This window comes from Piliocolobus tephrosceles, chromosome 3 (genome assembly GCF_002776525.5).
Source record: "Piliocolobus tephrosceles isolate RC106 chromosome 3, ASM277652v3, whole genome shotgun sequence".
NCBI classification, from domain to species: domain Eukaryota; kingdom Metazoa; phylum Chordata; class Mammalia; order Primates; family Cercopithecidae; genus Piliocolobus; species Piliocolobus tephrosceles.
This window is the reverse complement of record NC_045436.1, coordinates 184,136,000-184,152,946: the sequence shown is the minus strand read 5'-3', so window position 1 is coordinate 184,152,946 and position 16,947 is coordinate 184,136,000. Positions and strand designations below refer to the sequence as shown.

The 16,947-nt window shown below is 52.9% G+C and overlaps 1 protein-coding gene across 7 annotated transcripts in view; it reads left to right on the top strand.

Annotated features, from left to right (window-relative positions):
- The window catches only part of PIGG (phosphatidylinositol glycan anchor biosynthesis class G), a 36,342-nt gene extending 20,187 nt beyond the window's left edge, over nucleotides 1-16,155 (top strand). For 4 of the 7 annotated variants that reach the window (XR_003307188.1, XM_026449199.1, XM_026449202.1 and 1 more), the window contains 4 exons: nucleotides 2,680-2,871; nucleotides 6,375-6,684; nucleotides 9,865-10,028; nucleotides 15,774-16,155. Coding sequence is in view for 5 of the 7 variants with exons in the window: in XM_026449199.1 (XP_026304984.1) it covers nucleotides 2,680-2,871; nucleotides 6,375-6,684; nucleotides 9,865-10,028; nucleotides 15,774-15,990 (883 nt within the window). In the remaining 2 variants the exon portion in view is untranslated. Of the gene's footprint in view, nucleotides 1-2,679; nucleotides 2,872-3,582; nucleotides 4,304-6,374; nucleotides 6,685-9,864; nucleotides 10,029-15,773 lie in introns of those variants that run through there. The other 3 variants (XM_026449200.1, XM_026449201.1, XR_003307187.1) reach the window with 3 other exon arrangements.
- Nucleotides 16,156-16,947: the final 792 nt, after the last annotated feature.

The window sequence follows — 16,947 nt, the reverse complement described above, 5'->3', positions numbered from 1 at the left end:
CGTGCTGGAGTGCAGTGGCACGATCTCGGCTCACTGCAACCTCTGCCCCCCCGGTTCAAGAGATTCTCCTGTCTCGGCCCCTGAGTAGCTGGGATTACAGGTGCCCGCCACCATGCCTGGCTAATTTTTGTGTTTTTAGTGGAGACGGGGTGTTACCATGTTGGCTGGGCTGGTCTCGAACTCCTGAACTCAAGTGATCCACCTACCTCGGCCTCCCAAAGTGCTGGGATCACAGATGTGAGCCAGTGTGCCCAGCCTGAACGTCCAAGTTCAATGTGAGATTTGCAGTGGACAAACATCTAAGCCATGTCATTCCCCCAGACCCATAGCCCACTGCCGATGATCCCCAGGGCAGCAGCAAGGATGGGGTCAGCCAGGCAAGGTGGGTGCAGCGTCTGTGGGCCAGCTTTGTCCTCAGCTCCCCTCCTTTCTCCTCTCCATCCTTCCTTTTCTCTCTCCTCACCCTGAAGGGTAAGAGCCGTGTGGAGGAATTCAGCCACCTCCTGAGCCTTTCATTGGCAACTGGAAAACCGCCTAGGAAGTGTAGCAAATCATTTCAAGCAAGGCTCAAAATAAATATAAGAAACTAGGACAGAAAAATAATTAAGATTTGTCTAGACTTTAAATTTTAATTATCTGGCAGTGAAGACTTAGGAAACTAAAGTAAAAGAAGAACAGCAAAATGAAACAGTGTCTGCGATGAGAGTAACAGGCACGGGTTGCGGTCTCGTCACTGCAGAGAACTCCTTTAAGGAATGCCAGCAGAAGGAAAAGAGAAATGCCCAGTCCTAGTAATGAGGGTACTTCCGGTCAAATGACAGGGTGTGACTTCATCCCTGCTGAGGCAGAGAAACAGAACTGAGTGGTGAGACTCAGTCTTGGTGAGCATGTGAGGATTCCTGGGGCCACGTTAGTGTCACGGTTCTTTTGGAAGATACTTGTAAATTTACATCAGAAGCTGCGAAATTACAGATTCTTCTGATTAAGTAATTCTTGTGGGAGGCTAAGCATTAACTAAATTACTAAAACCTTGGTAACCAAAGTCATCACAGATTGGGTCCTTCAGGTAATCTGCCTGCCGCGTGCCCACACGTTTTCTTTCCAGAGCAACCCCGGAGAGAGGACTTTGGTTGGTCCCCGCTCCGGAGGTGAGGAAGCAGAGGGGGTATGGGCTGACGGGAGGTTGTGCTGGGCACGCCAGCTTCAGGGTCGGATCCCAGACGTGTAGAGCAGGGTGTGTCCCGGAGCGCCGTGTCCGGGAATAGCACTATGACCCCTTGTTCCTGACTTTCCTGGAAAATGAAAGCATTAGGAGAGAACCGGCTGGCTTTCCACCCCACATGCAAGAGCCATCCCCCACGGCATTATCCGCAGTTTTGCTTACCTGAGGTCAACCATAGTCTGAAAATGTTATCCGCAGTTTTGCTTACCCGAGGTCACCTGTAGTCTGAAAATATTACGGTATTTTGAGACAGCGCACATTCATGTAATTTCTGACAGTAACAATTACATTGTTACAGTTGTTCTACTTTATTATTATAACAGTCCTGAAGATTGTGTAAAAACATGTGCCATTTTAAAAGCAACAATACAAAAACACACAGGTGCCCCTTCCTGGGGTGAGGCCCAGTCCCCCGTGTGGCCCCAGTCTCCCCCTCCCATCCTGGGAGGCTTTGAAGTGAGAGCTGCCGTGAAAGAAACAGAAGGGAGCCCGGCCGTCACCGCCTCATGCTCAGGCCAGGGCTGGCTGGTGCTGCACCACTGCAGTGCGGTCAGGAGTTCGGGCTCTGCTCTCTGACGAGCTGTCAACCTCTGCACCATCTCCTGACGGCAGACCCTGTGAGAGGCCATGTGGGTCTAGGGACGTATCGTGCGTTACCGAGTTAATGGGAGAAGGCAGGAGGAGGAGGTGAGCTGGTAGATGCAGGCCTGCCCCCAAGAGGGTACCAGGGGACAAGAGGACTCTATATATTTGTCACTGCCTGGCCTCTGGGCATCCAGCTCTGATGATGGGAGACCTATTTGTGAATGAGAAGTGAGAGTTCAAGTTGACTTTTTTTTTTTTTTTTTGAGACGGAGTCTGGCTCTGTCACCCAGGCAGGAGTGCAGTGGCCGGATCTCAGCTCACTGCAAGCTCTGCCTCCCGGGTTTATGCCATTCTCCTGCCTCAGCCTCCCGAGTAACTGGGACTACAGGCGCCCGTCACCTCGCCCGGCTAGTTTTTTGTATTTTTTAGTAGAGACGGGGTTTCACCGTGTTAACCAGGATGGTCTCGATCTCCTGACCTCGTGATCCGCCCGTCTCGGCTTCCCAAAGTGCTGGGATTATAGGCTTGAGCCACTGCGCCCGGCCATTTTTTTTTTTTTTTTAAATAAAATGAGGTCTCACCATGTGGCCCAGGCTGGTCTCAAACTCCTGGCCTCAAGCGATCCTTCTGCCTTGGCATCCTAAAGTGCTGGATTACAGTCGTGAGCCACCACACCCCACTGAGGTTGACCGTCTTTTATTTGTTACACTTTAAGAACCTTCGTTTGAAAATAAAAGCCAACAATTTCGTGTAATCTTTGGTTTTTGGGAAATCAGCTATTTTTTAATACAGTCCTTTGAAAGCCACTCAGCGCAGATTGATCTCGTCGCTGTTTGCTTGCTGTAATGCTGGCGTTCTCCATCTCGTTTCAGCTCTGATCACAAAGCCGAGCTCTCTGTCCTGGCTGCCATCTCCCTCCTCATGGTTTTTGTGCTGGTGCAGAGGGGGTGCTCCTCTGTGTCCAAGGCTGCCCTGGCGCTGGGGCTGCTGGGCGTCTACTGCTACCGGGCAGCCATCGGGAGTGTCCGGTTCCCGTGGCGGCCGGACAGCCAGGACATTTCCAAGTAAGTGCGTGGCAGACACGGGGCGCGTAGAACCACTTTACTCTCTGATGAACTGGCAGACACGGGGAACGTAGAACCAGTTTACTCTCTGATGGACTGAGAAGACCCTGCCAGTCTTCACAGCACTGGAGTTTGGTATTTGTGAATTGTGATTGTGTCAACAGCTGCTGAAGTGTAACTAAGAAAACCCCCACCAGCCCCGTTGTTAGCACTTTTTATGTTTTATGTGTTACTTTTAGAAGAGAAATCACTTGGAAGTAAGATTTTTTTTAATTTAAAATAAAACCTTCGAGGTGTGTGATGGGACAGACAGATGAGTATGAGTTGGTTTCTAAGTGAGTGGCAGCACGTGATGACCAGGGTTCTGTTTTCCTGGTCAGGGTGTGATTGACGATGAGGATGACGAGTGGATGTTTCCCAGCAGTTGGGAGACGAAGCTTGCTGGAAAATCACACCGTCCTCATAATTTGTAACAAGCCCCCGTGAGGGGCCAGGAGCTCCTGCCGATTGGTGGGAGGGCTCAGTCAGGAGGACCATTTTCTTCGTGTCAAGGCAGCCGTGTTTCTGGTTTTAACGGTGTTGCGGTGAAACAGGCTCCTTCTCATCCTCCGGAGTGGGATGAGCAGAGGCCGCTCTGGAGGGCAGCTTGTAACGTGTGGGTGACCCTCTGTTTAAACTTATATAGCTGACTCTATTTCCATTTACCTCAAGAATATAAGCAGAGGCAGGAGCCTGGATGGGACAGAGGCGTGCCCACTGAAGTGCCCTTCACACTTGCAAAAAGGAACAACCGGGGTAACTATCCAGCAGCAATACAGTGATCCTCCCAGTGAGGTCAGTGCTCTGTAAAGGAGTCTTCTGGCTGTTAGCAGCCTGTTTGCACAGAACAGAGAAGCATGTGGTGGAACAGTGGGCTGTAAAACGGTGGTATGACCCCACCTTACTAAGTGTGTACCTGTTTTTTTTTTTTCATACTTAATATGAAAGACTACATACTGAAAATACTGATGATTATATTTAGGACCCGAAATCATAGATTGTGGTCTTTTTACTTATTTTTGTATCTTAGCGATGTCTAGAGTTAACAAGTGTTGCTTTTCTAACCAGAGCAAAAGTCAAGGTGACTGCTAAGGGCTGTGGCCAGTCTGAGGAGTGGCCGTGGGGCTCCGGGGCACTCCTGGAAATACCTCCTGGCTGAGTGGGGAGTAAGGGTTGGGGGTTAGGGTGAGCTGTGGCCTGGCTGAGGCAGTGGCAGTGTAGCAGACCCTCAGTGTGGAGAGGATGCTGACGGGCAGGTACCAGCAGTGTTCTGTGGAGATGTCTCAAAGACTGTGTCTTTGGAATCTGAGACTTTGGGCTCATCCAAATGGATGTTACATTTGGGGGTGTGTGTTTAGGATGCAGTGCGTGAATAAATTCGTTTCCTCGCAGATCTGTGCACTGAATTTCAGCATCACTCATCTGAAGACCTTGGCCCTCTTCCCTTCCCTGGCCTGCTTCCTGCAGCATGTAATTTGCTAGTGTCCAGAACTAGCCAGTGTGCCTTTTCTTTCCACCCTCACTGCCTGGTTCACCTTCTTCCTGTAAAGTGCTTCCATCCTTTGTCCCCATCTGTCCCGATTGTACATAGGTCCTGGCTGCAGATGCATCCTGGCTCTAAATCGTTGTAACAGCTGCCTCTCTCCGGTCAGTCCCTCAGGCGTTGCCATCCACTGATAGTCTGAAATCCTTTGCACTCCGTTCCTGACTCTCCTCCACTCAGAAGCCTAGGGATGGCTGGAGTGGAGGTGGAAGTGGGGTGGGCCTGGATGAGCAGGATCAGGTGCTGCCCGGCCAGGGGAGGAGGAGGACCCACCAAAGGCCCCAGATGATGCCTGCATCTGCTCACTACCCTCCTGCTCACCACCCTCCTGCCCACCACCGTCCTGCTCACCACCCTCCTGCCCTGCCATCCTCTCTTGACACAGAAACCAGTCCCTTCTATGAAACTTCTCCAGTGATTGTGACCTTTGCTGATTTCTCCCTTCTTTGAATGCAGATGGGCCTATAATTCACTCTCAGCTTGGCACACAGCTTGACCTGTGGGGGTTGCCAGGTATCTGACCCCAGCTCCTCAGCCAGGATGTGGGCCCCTCGTGACAGCCACACTGCCAGGCACATGGTATACAGCGCTCAGGCTGTTTGAACGAAACTGATCAAAGTTTAATTTCTTTTTTTTTTTTTGAGACGGAGTCTGGCTCTGTCACCCAGGCTGGAGTGCAGTGGCCGGATCTCAGCTCACTGCAAGCTCCGCCTCCCGGGTTTACACCATTCTCCTGCCTCAGCCTCCGGAGTAGCTGGGACTACAGGCGCCCGCCACCTCGCCCGGCTAGTTTTTTGTATTTTTTAGTAGAGACAGGGTTTCACAGTGTTAGCCAGGATGGTCTCGATCTCCTGACCTCGTGATCCGCCCGTCTCGGCCTCCCAAAGTGCTGGGATTACAGGCTTGAGCCACCGCGCCCAGCCACCAAAGTTTAATTTCTTAATGTACAAAACTTTCTAAGAAAATCTAATATAGGAAAATTCAGTTTTCACAATATTACGGTGATATAAAAAATTTATGATATTTAAAATGATCAGCTTTTGCAGGATATATGAAGTATTTCATTTACAAAACTTATTTAAAATACTGTTTTAGGAACATACGTGTTTTGTGAGATGAAATTTTTTGGTAATTGTATCCTTTACAGATAACCATCATAAGAGTACTTAGTATTTACTGAGCGTACTGTGTGCCAGACACTCTCTGCATTCCCTTGCTTAATTCCAAGGATGACTTTGTGAAGTGTAGAACCATTTTCTCTCCATTTCACAAACAGCAAAGCTGAGGGTCAGAAGTCTTGACTGACACGCCCCGAGTCGGAGAGCCGGTGAGCAGCAGGGCCTGGGCTGAGCAGAGCTCTGCCTTTTTCCAGAGCCGGCAGGTTGGACGACTGCACCATTGCATGTGTGTGCGCCAGTAAACATGCAGGTGCTTGTGTCCCCATAACTGCATATGTGTGTACCTGCGAATGTGCAAATGCTTCTTTAAATCTGCCCAGTTGTACAGTTAACGTTTATGAACTTATAGCAGTTTTTTAGAGGTGAATCTTATACCAGTGCATTGAGTTTTTTTTAATTGTGCAAAGCAGGCGGGCCACGAGGGCACCTTGGGTGGTGCCACCAGGTGATCCTCGGGCCAAATGAGTAAGAAGATCTCCCTGAAACCAACCCCAGCAGAAGAGTCTGCACGAGGACACACCTGTGGGCCTTTGGCAGTGGCTCCTCAGGGCTGCTGTGCGGAGGAGACATGCCCACTGCCGTGACGGGCCCTGGGGGGTAGGGAGGGTGCCGCAGCTCCTTTAGCCAGCAGTGCTGGGACATTTACTGGTTCCCTAGGCAGATAGGTGTGTTTTTCATGGGAAAATGTTTTTGAATTTTTCTCACTGGTGCTAATGAATCTAACTTGTTTTGCTTTTTTTTAGGGGTATTATTGAAGCTCGTTTTGTTTATATCTTTGTCCTTGGCATTCTGTTCACGGGCACCAAAGACTTACTTAAATCTCAAGTCATTGCTGCAGACTTCAAACTCAAGACTGTAGGTTTATGGGAGATACATAGTGGATTAGTTCTTCTGGCAGCCTTGCTCTTTAGACCACATAATCTTCCGGTCTTAGCATTTAGTCTCTTGATTCAGACTCTCATGACTAAGTTCATCTGGAAGCCCCTGAGGCACGATGCGGCTGAGATTACTGTGATGCATTATTGGTTTGGGCAAGCCTTCTTCTATTTTCAGGTAGGTTTTCATTATTATCATGGGTAGAAGACTTCACTTTTTACATATTTATTTTAGATTTTTCTTTGAGAAAATTTTACCAGACGTTGGAAAGTTACAATGTTTGTTTAGCGAAAGAACTGTCAGTATGGCAATGATGCCGAACTCCCGTGTGTATTTTATAAGATAAAGTACAGCCGGTCGTTTAAGACAGACGTCCCACGTGTGGATATGTGGGTGCTTAAGACAGCAGATTGCTGCTCTGCCGGGCCAGGCCTGGGTTTATTTATTACAGGCAGTTCAGGAAGCACAGACATCCCGTTGTTCACTTGCTTCATTGATGGATATAATAATTGTTCTCGTTCATGCCCTTTGCCCCTGGTGTCTGGGCTGTCCACACTGGGGGCCGTTTGTTCCCCCCGAGAGCTCCCTGAGGCCTGGTGAGTCGCAAGGGCTTCTGTCCAGTGTTAAAGACCCATCTCAGACAAGCCCAAACCACCTCAGTTATGAAGAGACATAGATGGACAGGTAGATGGGGCATCAGAGGGATCCAGCCTCATCCAGCCTCCCGGCAACCTCAGGAGAGCGGGCACAGACTTGCTGGATTCCTTCCAGCCCCGACTCCTAGGCTGAGTCACTTTGCACCAGCTGAGCATCGTGGTTCCATTTTTGTCTTTACCCTGAGGTCTGTATTTTCTTGGTGTGCACCGCTGTCTGCCTCTCCGCTGTCTCATCCCAGAAGGCTGTGCAGTTCTTTGTGTCCCGACAGGGCCTCTCCTCCATCCTCTCCTCCTTTCCCGGTGTTCCCAGCCTTTCCCATGGAACAGCCCACGGTTGCAGGATTTTCTGTCTGTATGTCTGTCCCTCTGATCCTGAAGCCCAAAGGTGGGGTAGGCGTGACGTTACAGAAGTCTGTGTCTTCACGTACAATGAGTAGGTGGCCAGTGGCCAGCTTCTTAGCCCCATCCTGTTGCTTCCCCGACCCTTTGACCCGCTCAGGCCCCTGCAGGTTTCCCTGCCGTGTCCACACAAGGCACAAGGGTGTCCCCAGCAGAACTGCGGGCCTGGATGCTGGTGTCCAGCACGTTCAAGCCAGGTGGCCTCCGGCAGGCTCGTCACACCTTCATTTCCTTATCTGTAAACCGGGGATAGTGGTCTCCCGGCCTCCCCAGGAGCCAGCCCTCCCTGGTCTCTCCGCCTCCCCACGCCTCCTGTTTTGAGGCTGAGTCTGCTGCCCCTTAATGTTATATCTCCTCTGGGAGGAACCTGTGGCTTTGCTGCCCATCCCTGCTTCCTGCCCTCAACTGGGCAGTTCCTTAACAGACCAGGGATCAGGAATGTGACTGCCCTTGCTCATCTGCTGGCCCTTCACATTCACCCAGTCCCCGGGTCTCTCTGCCTCTGTTTCCTCCCTGTTTGACGAGGATAATTACGAAGCACCTCAGGACTGTTGGCTTAAATGAAGTCATGCAGGTAAAGCTGCTGTGCAGCTACAGACATGTCAGCATGGCTGGCAGTCTCTGTGCCTGGCTGAGCCTGCTCAGAGCCACAGTGGCCTCCCAGGTGTCGTCCTCCCCTGCTCCCATCGTGGCGTCTGGGACTCTGTCCTCCCGCTGCCCTCCAGGGTCTCCTGCTGCTTCTGCCTGTTTGCTGTCTCCTCGGTCTCTCTGCAGAAGGGCTTCCAAGTGGAGGATTCACGTGACTGGGGAGGTGCCGTCCAGGAGAGGCGGTAGCCGCGAGTCCAGTGGGTCTCAGGGGAAGCCAAATCGAAGGGCTGGGGCCTAAGACAACAGGGATAGGAGTCAACACACATCTGTGAGATACTGAGGAAGCAGCATCAACATGACATGGGGACCCCCTGGCCCCACAGTTGTCTGCATGGAAAGGGAGGAAGGAGTCAAGCTGGTGAACACCCAGCCAGTGTTTTGTGGACATGAACAGTTCTGGTTCTGGAGAGGGATCTTTGTTGGGCTTGGGGTCTTCATTGGGCTTGATAGAGACATGTGCTGTCAGACTGTAGATGTCATAAGTTTCTGAGGAAAGGTCAGCATGACAGGCAAGTGACAGACATCAGAGTCAGTAAAGATGGAGCGTAGAGAGGCAGGGCCTGGGAGTGGAGAGGCAGGGCCTGGGAGCAGAGAGGAGGAGCCTAGGAATGGATAGGTGGGGCCTAGGAGTGGAACGGTGTGGTCTTGGAATGGAGAGGCGGGGCCTGGGAGCAGAGAGGAGGGGCCTAGGAGTGGAAGGGTGTGGTCTTGGAATGGAGAGGCGGGGCCTGGGAGCAGAGAGGAGGGGCCTAGGAGTGGAAGGGTGTGGTCTTGGAATGGAGAGGTGGGGCCTGGGAGTAGAGAGGAGGGGCCTAGGAATGGAGAGGCCCGACCTGGGAGTGGAGAGGTGGAGCCTAGGAGTGGAGGCGGGTTCTTGGAATGGAGAGCTAGGGCCTATGGAGAGGCAGGGCCTGGGACCAGAGAGGCAGGGTCTCTCAGAAGACCTCTTTTTGGGATCCAGAATCACTAGGAGCAGGGTAAGCTGTGTGGCATCAGCCCTTGCATCCTGCAGAGAGTTACCTACCAGGGCTGGGCCGGGACTGGCCAGAATCTTGACAGATGAAGTTTGACGAGACCAAGTGAGTCCTCATGGTCTGATACGTAAGCCAGATGTGAGTTACCACTTTGTACCAGGGCTGTGCTCCCCTGGCGACTGGCCTGCCCTCCTCCATGTAACCCACTCGCAGCGCCTCTCCGTAGATGGGACCTGGCTGGGTGCCCGTTGTAGTCTTCAGCCCAACTCCCCCCTTGGCTGGGCCCAGCATCTGTGCCTCTCAGGGCCATATGCGCCCCCTCGGATGGGGGTCCTTGAGGGGAGGTCCATGTGCTGAAGAAAAGTCGATGGGTCTGGACAGAGGTCTGAGATGTGCCGCAGTCAGCCAGCCAGTCTGTGTGTGTCCTTCCTCAGAGGGGGCCACAGCTTCTGCACGGACAGCTCACGTGCCCCTCCATAGCCTGGGCACTGCAAGCGGGGGAGGGGGTGCCACCCAGGCAAGGCCAGCTCGGCGGTCTGAAGGAATGCCTGGGCAGCCACCTCTGAGCACACGTGTGTCTGTGCTGGCGTGGGTATCTGGGCTGCGTACACGTTTCACGCTAACATCATGGCTGTTGATGCCACGTGTTGTGAGGCCTCAGCTCTTCTCCTGTATTCCAGGGCAACTCCAACAACATTGCCACCGTGGACATCTCCGCAGGCTTCGTGGGTTTAGACACCTACGTGGAAATCCCAGCCGTGCTCCTGACAGCGTTTGGGACGTATGCGGGGCCTGTGCTCTGGGCCAGCCACTTAGTGTACTTCCTCAGCTCAGAAACACGCAGGTGAGGTGCCCCTCTGCTGTTCAGCACAGTTCTGGGGCCGGCTGCCTGGTTTTAAGGGTCCTACTTTGTTCCATAGGCAAGGGGGTCTGAGCTGCATGGATCCAACAGTCTTTCCAACAGTTTTCTTTTCCTTAAATAAGCAACAGTCTAAAGTTCAAGGGCCAGAGGCCAGCCTGGGCGGTCCGTGTAGGGCCAGGGTCAGGTCTGATGGGGTCTCGCTGGGCTCCCCAGGGTCGGGTCTGACGGGGTCTTGCTGGGCTCCCCACAGTCGAGTCTGACTGCGTCTCTCTGGGCTCCCCAGGCTCAGGTCTCACGGGGTCTCGCTGGGCTCTCCAGGTCACACCAGCACATGGTTTCTAGAGACACAGGAAGGAAAATTCCTTTCCTGCCCCCCAGATTTGTCTGCTGGCTGGTGGCCAGATGGAGGGTGGGTAGTCCTTCCCCTTTGGGACATGAAGATAAAAGACGGCTCTCGGCCCCAGAGACCCTGGTTGAGCGCGCAGGACCCTGGAGAAGGCTCCTGGTTGGGGCCGTGCCTGTTCTGAGTCGTCCTTGAGTAGCTGGGGGCATGTGTCTTCTACACATAGGCTGATGAGTTGGGTTGGAAAAACAAGGGGGGCGCACAGGGAAGTTCAGAGACCTGAGTCCTGTCCCCTGTTGCTGAGAAGTCCCTTCAAGCTGCGTCCGGCCTGCCCTCCATGCTCTCCTGCCTGGTCCGCCTCGTTCCCTCCAGTGAGCCTGAGGTTTCCTCACTGACACCCACACGTCTCCTGGCAGCTTTGTGCAGAAGTTCCCCCAGGGGACCCCAGATCAAGGGTGCAGCCCCCCCAGTCCACACGCCTGTCTCCTAGCAGCTTTGTGCAGATGTCCCCTCCGCTGGGGGACCCCTGATCAAGGGTGTAGCCCCCCATCCACATGCCTGTCTCCTCTGCAGCGTTCCCAGCGCCGCACGCACTCTGCTTCCTCATCATGTTTCTCTCTTGCTCCCCCAAGAAAGGCGGCTTCATGAGTCAAGGGCTTCACCAGCTCTGTTCCCCACAGCATGTTCCCCACAGCAGCCTCCGTGCCTGGCCTGGCGGAGTCAGGTGTGAGTGGAGTGCAGGGAGGTTGATTCTGTACCTCCCAGCTTGGTCTGGCAGAGACCCCAGGGCCCGCAAAGGTATTTGACTCACATGTGCCTGGTTTTCTCATCTGTAAAATGGGAGTTGCTGGGGGCTCCATGGGGGGCACTTAGAAGGGTTCACAGCCTTGCAGGGGCTAGTGGCCCCTGCGGCATCTGCCAGAGTGCCTCGTGCTCCACGCTCGTCCCTGCTGCCAGCCACAGTCACGAATCCCCGCAGCACCTGTGCGTTTCTCCGTGTGCTGAAATCGCGTCCCATGGCACGGCCTCCTCCGCAGCAGGCGAGCGTCTGAGGCACGTGCTGGGTGGCTTTCGGCACGTCAGCCAGAGCTTCGCGTGTGTCCTGTGGTGACCAGAGGCCCCAGTCCTGCCGGGAGCCCCAGGGAGCGCGCTGTGGCCTCTGCTGAGCAGTGAGGCTGGAGGGCTCCTACGTCCTCCCATGACTGAGCAGTCTCGCGGTGCTGACTGCCGAGTCCCCATGCCAGCCCTCCCGGGACACTTAGCGGCTTCTCCTGCGGAGCTCCCGGTGACTCCACAGAGCTCTCTGCACGTTTCTGTGGCCCCGCTCCGCCCTCTGGCTCTGCTCCACAGCTTCGTTCACCAGGTCTTCCTCTCAGCTCCACTCAGGCCCTCTTCCCACCTTACTCCCCTCCCCAGACCAGCTCCTGAGACCCAGGCCACAGGGACCCTTGCCCTTGCCTCCAGACCCAGATGCCCAGCCCCCGTCGACATTCCACAGAGGTGTCCTCGGGCTGACAGGACTGAGAAGCCCTTCACAGGACATGCAGGCAGGGCCCACGCACCCAGGCACGCACACCCGTGCCCTGCCTTTGAGCTTTTCCCACCCTAAAAGGAGCTCCTGGCCGCTCACCTCCTGTGTTGAGGCTCTCACAGCATGAATGCTTCTGAGCCAAAGGAACCGTCCAATCCACCATGGTGGAGGTGCCCACGCCCCGCAGACTCGGCGGCCCGGGCTGGACCCCTCGGTTACTCTCAGGGTTCCCTGAGTCACTCTCAGGGAGCGTTGGCCTTGCTTTAGCAGGGCACGTGCTTCCCACAGCTGACATGGGAGCCTTTCCAAGGTGAGAATCGCTTCCTGGCCAGACTGCAAGCTTCCCAAGGACAGGAATACCTGCGATTCACCTGTATTTTCTTCAGGTGCCTGTGGACGCTTGACACGCCCACTTTGGGGCAGTCTGTGGACAGACCCCCGTAGTTTACAGTCACCCCTGAGCTTGTCATCACAGCAGAAAGCTGAGGTTCCGGGGGCGGAAGCCACCAACAGACCAGCCTGGGAGACGCCCCCCGTGGCGGGGCTGTGTGGAGATGTCCGTCCCGACTTAGGTTCTGTGTAGAAACAAACATCTGCCGTGAGACCCCTGCTCAGCGCCCGCTGGTCTCTCAGCAGCTGACCTGGGACGTCTTTCTCTCATTGTGTGAGGCCAGCTGCGTGCTCACACTGGGCTTATAGAAACAGGAGGCCCCGTCCTCGGCCGTCCGGGGTGGGCTGTCAGCACGTCGTGTGGTCAGGTGTCAGGACAAGCGGGTGTGAGCGCATGGAGGTGCACCCGCCTCCACCCTGGAGAAGGATGTGCTGCAGCTGTGCACGGCGTGATCAAGCACCTGCTGTGTGGACAGCACACCTGCCAGTGGCCAGCTGGGGACTGAGGGCTGGAAGCACTTGCCCGGCTCCTCTCTCCGTAGGTTTGGTCATTGGCCTTGCAGCTGCCCTGGGGCTTGCAGATTACAGTTTGATGGACCAGGCACTTTTCACCTCTTATATAGCCAGGCGGTTTGTTTTTTTGTTTTTTGTTTTTTTTTTGAGACGGAGTCTTACTGTGTCGCCCAGGCTGGAGGGCAGTGGCGTGATCTCGGCTCACTGCAAGCTCTGCCTCCCGGGTTCACGCCATTCTCCCGCCTCAGCCTCGGAATAGCTGGGACTACAGGTGCCCGCCACCACACCCGGCTAGTTTTTTCTATTTTTAGTAGAGACGGGGTTTCACCGTGTTAGCCAGGATGGTCTCGATCTCCTGACCTCTTGAGCCACTGTGCCCGGCCAGGCAGTTTGTATTTGGGAGGGAAAAAGACAAATGGAAGCATGTTTTTAAAGTGAGGTGAAGGCATTTTGATCCTTTGGAGAGTGTCACATGATACTTTTCCTAGTCAAGGAGCATTTCTCCGTCATTTTACAGGGTTTTCTCCTTCCCTTTTAAAAGCTTAAAGCATCAAGTTTTACTCGTGGTTTCTATTTTGTTTCAGTACAGTAGGAAAACTGTAACTAGGTCTAAATGGTAGACAGAAAATACATTTCCAGCAGGTCAAAAACGTGGCCCTGAGTGGTTGGCAACCCTCTGTTCCAGGGGCCGGCGTCAGGCTGGCACCCCGGGCTGCCTGCTCCCCTGCAGTGCACATGGCTCTTTGCCGAGGTGGTGGGAACTGCAAGCCGCCATCTTCTAGATGGGTAACGCTAAAAACCGTTAAACTGAAGTCAAGATGGTACCATGTCTAAGCCGCAGCTTCCCGCGCACTGTCTGGGTAGGATGGGGTCACGGCCCACTTAGCCACGAAGCTTCCTGCAGCGTCTGTTCAACTTTTCCCGGGTGTTGCTGTCACCAGGGGGTGTGTCGAGGACACCTTGGGGTCCACCTCCCTGTGGGTTCCCCGGCCTGTGGGACTGGACACCAAGTGGTGACCAGCGGTATGGGATTGGGGGACCCGCCTAAGGAGCCTGGGCCTGGCAAGGAAACAGGCACCAGGGCCGCCCACAGGGAGATCCCAGGGTCTGAGTGTTTGACCAGAGTGCATGGCAGGCTGAGGTGAAGGAGTGTTTGGAGAAGCCAGGAGGAAGAAGGGGCCCTCCAAGGCCGGAGATGGCGAGCCAGTGAGGGGCTGAGGTGAGGCTGTGGAGGGGTCAGCCTGAGCTCCCTGCCAGAGACAGTCGCTGGGAGCATGAAGCACCAGGCACCTCCGGCCAGAGAGCCCTGTCCTTGGCCCTTCGTAGCTGTTGACGCCCTTTCCTGAGCATTGAGCACTGAAGCAGGATCCGCTTACAGGACACCCTCAAGTAGCACCTGGCGGAGCTGCTGAGCTGACAGGACTGAGGAGCCCTTTACAGGACATGTGGCAGGGCCCACACACCCAGACACACACCTGTGCCCTGCCTTTGAGCTTTTCCGCACCCTAAAAGTAGCCCCTCACTGCTTACCTGTGTTGAGGCTCTCAACAGCATGAATGCCTCTGAGCCAAAGGAACCGTCCACCGTGGTGGAAGCACCCACACCCCACCCACACTGGACTTAGAGGCGCCTGGCTTTGTGTCAGCAGTGCCCTGAACGTCTCTGCATGCTTGCACGAGTGTCTGCGCAGTCAGCACAGGCTGCCCCGTGAGCGCTGGAAGTCATGCTTAGGGAGACCAGGCAGTGGCAAAGTGGGACATACGGAACAGAGAGACCAGGCAGCCGCCAAGTGGGACTTGTGGAACAGAGAGCACAGACAGGTCAGCTCAGCGCTCACTGCTGCTTTTGCGGTGAGGCCAGAAAGCCAGAACTGAGATTTGGATCCTGGAAGGCCCGGCCTCTGAGGGTCTGAGGGCTGCCCCCTGGGCCCTTTCTGACAGGACTTGATCAGAGGTCATGGATGAGGCATGGAAAGTGCCCAAATAATGGAATTTATCATTTTTCCATAATCACAGACTCACAGGAAGTTGTTTTGAGGAAGAGATTTCTGTAATGTGTTGGTGGGTTGAAAACTAGGGGAGTACATTAACATACTTCGAGGGGTGGCTCTTATTCTGAGAATGCTGTCTTTCCCTGTGGATTTGCTCAGCAAACCCCGCTGGGCCAGTGTCCCCAGACCAGACGGACTGACATGGTCCTCCACACAACAGCAGGGAGAAAAGCTCAGAACTTGTATTTATGTTTATTTGTATCTCGCTCTTTTGTGATTTTCTATTCATTGTTTGTATTTTATAATGCATGTGATATGGTAGCACATGGATATGTAATTTTTAAATAACTGTGCAAAGTCTGGGGGTGCGTTTTTCAGAGCTGTTTTACAGACAACAGTGGCAGACGGTGGCACTGCTGAGCAGGTGGGGCTGCAGCTCATGTCCCCTCGGGCGCCTCTGTGCCTTGTGGAGACGCAGACCTCTGCCCACCCCAGACCAACCACATCCAGATTTCTGTGGGGAGGGACTCCACAGTGGCACTTCCAGCACACACTGTAGGTGACTTTTACATACAGTCAAATTTTAGAGGCATTTCTGGAGAGCTCAAGGTGTGTGTATGGGACGTGGTGGCCCTCACCCATCCTTCTTCTGTTTACTCTGCTTCAATTTTCTTCATTAATTTGTCTCTTCTTGACATGTTACGTATCTGGTAACAGATCTCCTGCCTCCTTCACTAGAACACAGCCTCCAAGGGGGCAGGATGGGTTTTCCCATCTCGGGCATCTGGAGAGGCACCTGTCCCAGCACCATAGTGACTGGATGTGTGTCTGGAAGAAGGAACACGGTGCCCTCTAGTCCAAGGGCAGGAGCTACTGGAGTCTCTTTGAAAGTAGAAGTGTTGTTACATGCGTGGTATGTAAGTGGCAGGTGCTAATACACATTTTCTTTCTTATTAACAGCAGTTCGGCACTGAGTCATGCTTGCTTCTGCTACGCACTGATTTGTTCTATTCCAGTTTCCACATATATTGTTTTGGTGACATCTCTGCGTTATCATTTATTTATATGGAGTGTATTTTCTCCAAAACTTCTCTACGAGGGAATGCATCTGCTCATTACAGCTGCTGTCTGTGTATTCTTCACGGCAATGGATCAAACCAGACTCACACAGTCTTAGACTAAGCTGAACACTGGAAAAATAATACATGCTTAAAGTCTGCTGTTATTCTAAAATGAAAGATGCGAATTCAACAAAGTTGATGAATAACTAATTTCTTTGACTACTGTACTTGAATTTAGACTAAGTAGTAAATAGTCTAATAAAATGTCACTTTAATATACAGTTTGTATCATATTTCCCCTATTGACAATCACTCTAGAAGCTTCTGAACTTTTCATTTCCTCTGAATAAGCTATGGTATGACCCAAATATGTGTGTTTAAATCAGTGAATGAAAAGTTTCTGGTCTTTTTTAGAGAGTCCAGGAGCTCTGTGGGAGGAGGCACCCAGATTACCTTACGGAGCACTGAGCTCTTAGAATCCTGCAAACCACTGAGGGCCCCAGGGAGCTTTGGTTTATGAGGGTTACATGTATCAATGTTGATGGCATTTGAGATGAAAACTAAGATAAAAAATTACTCATTTATAAATAATCTTATTGCATATTAATATAACACTTGAAGGAAAAATAACTATATTTTCCAAAACAAAAACGTTCAGCGAAACCCAGCACTTTGGGAGGCCAGAGTAGGGGGATCACTTGAGCCCACGTGTTTGAGATCAGCCTGGGCAACATAGTGAGACCCTCATCTCTCCAAAAACTTCAAAAATTAGCTGGGTGTGATGGGACACACCTGTGGTCCTAGCTACTCAGATGGCTGAGGAAAGAGTATTGTTTCAGCCCAGAAGTTCAAGGCTGCAGTGAGCCGCAATTGCACCACTGTATTCCAGCCAGGACAACAGAGTGAGACTCTGTCTTTAAAATAAAAAATAAATGTTTAATGAGAAAAATGATACTGTTTTACATTTTTACAAACCTCTTTCATGCCTGGCCTAATTGAAGCTAGTTGGATTCTATGTTTGACCTGTTGTGATATGTGTGTTTGGTTAAAATATAAGAAAATCGGCTGGGCAT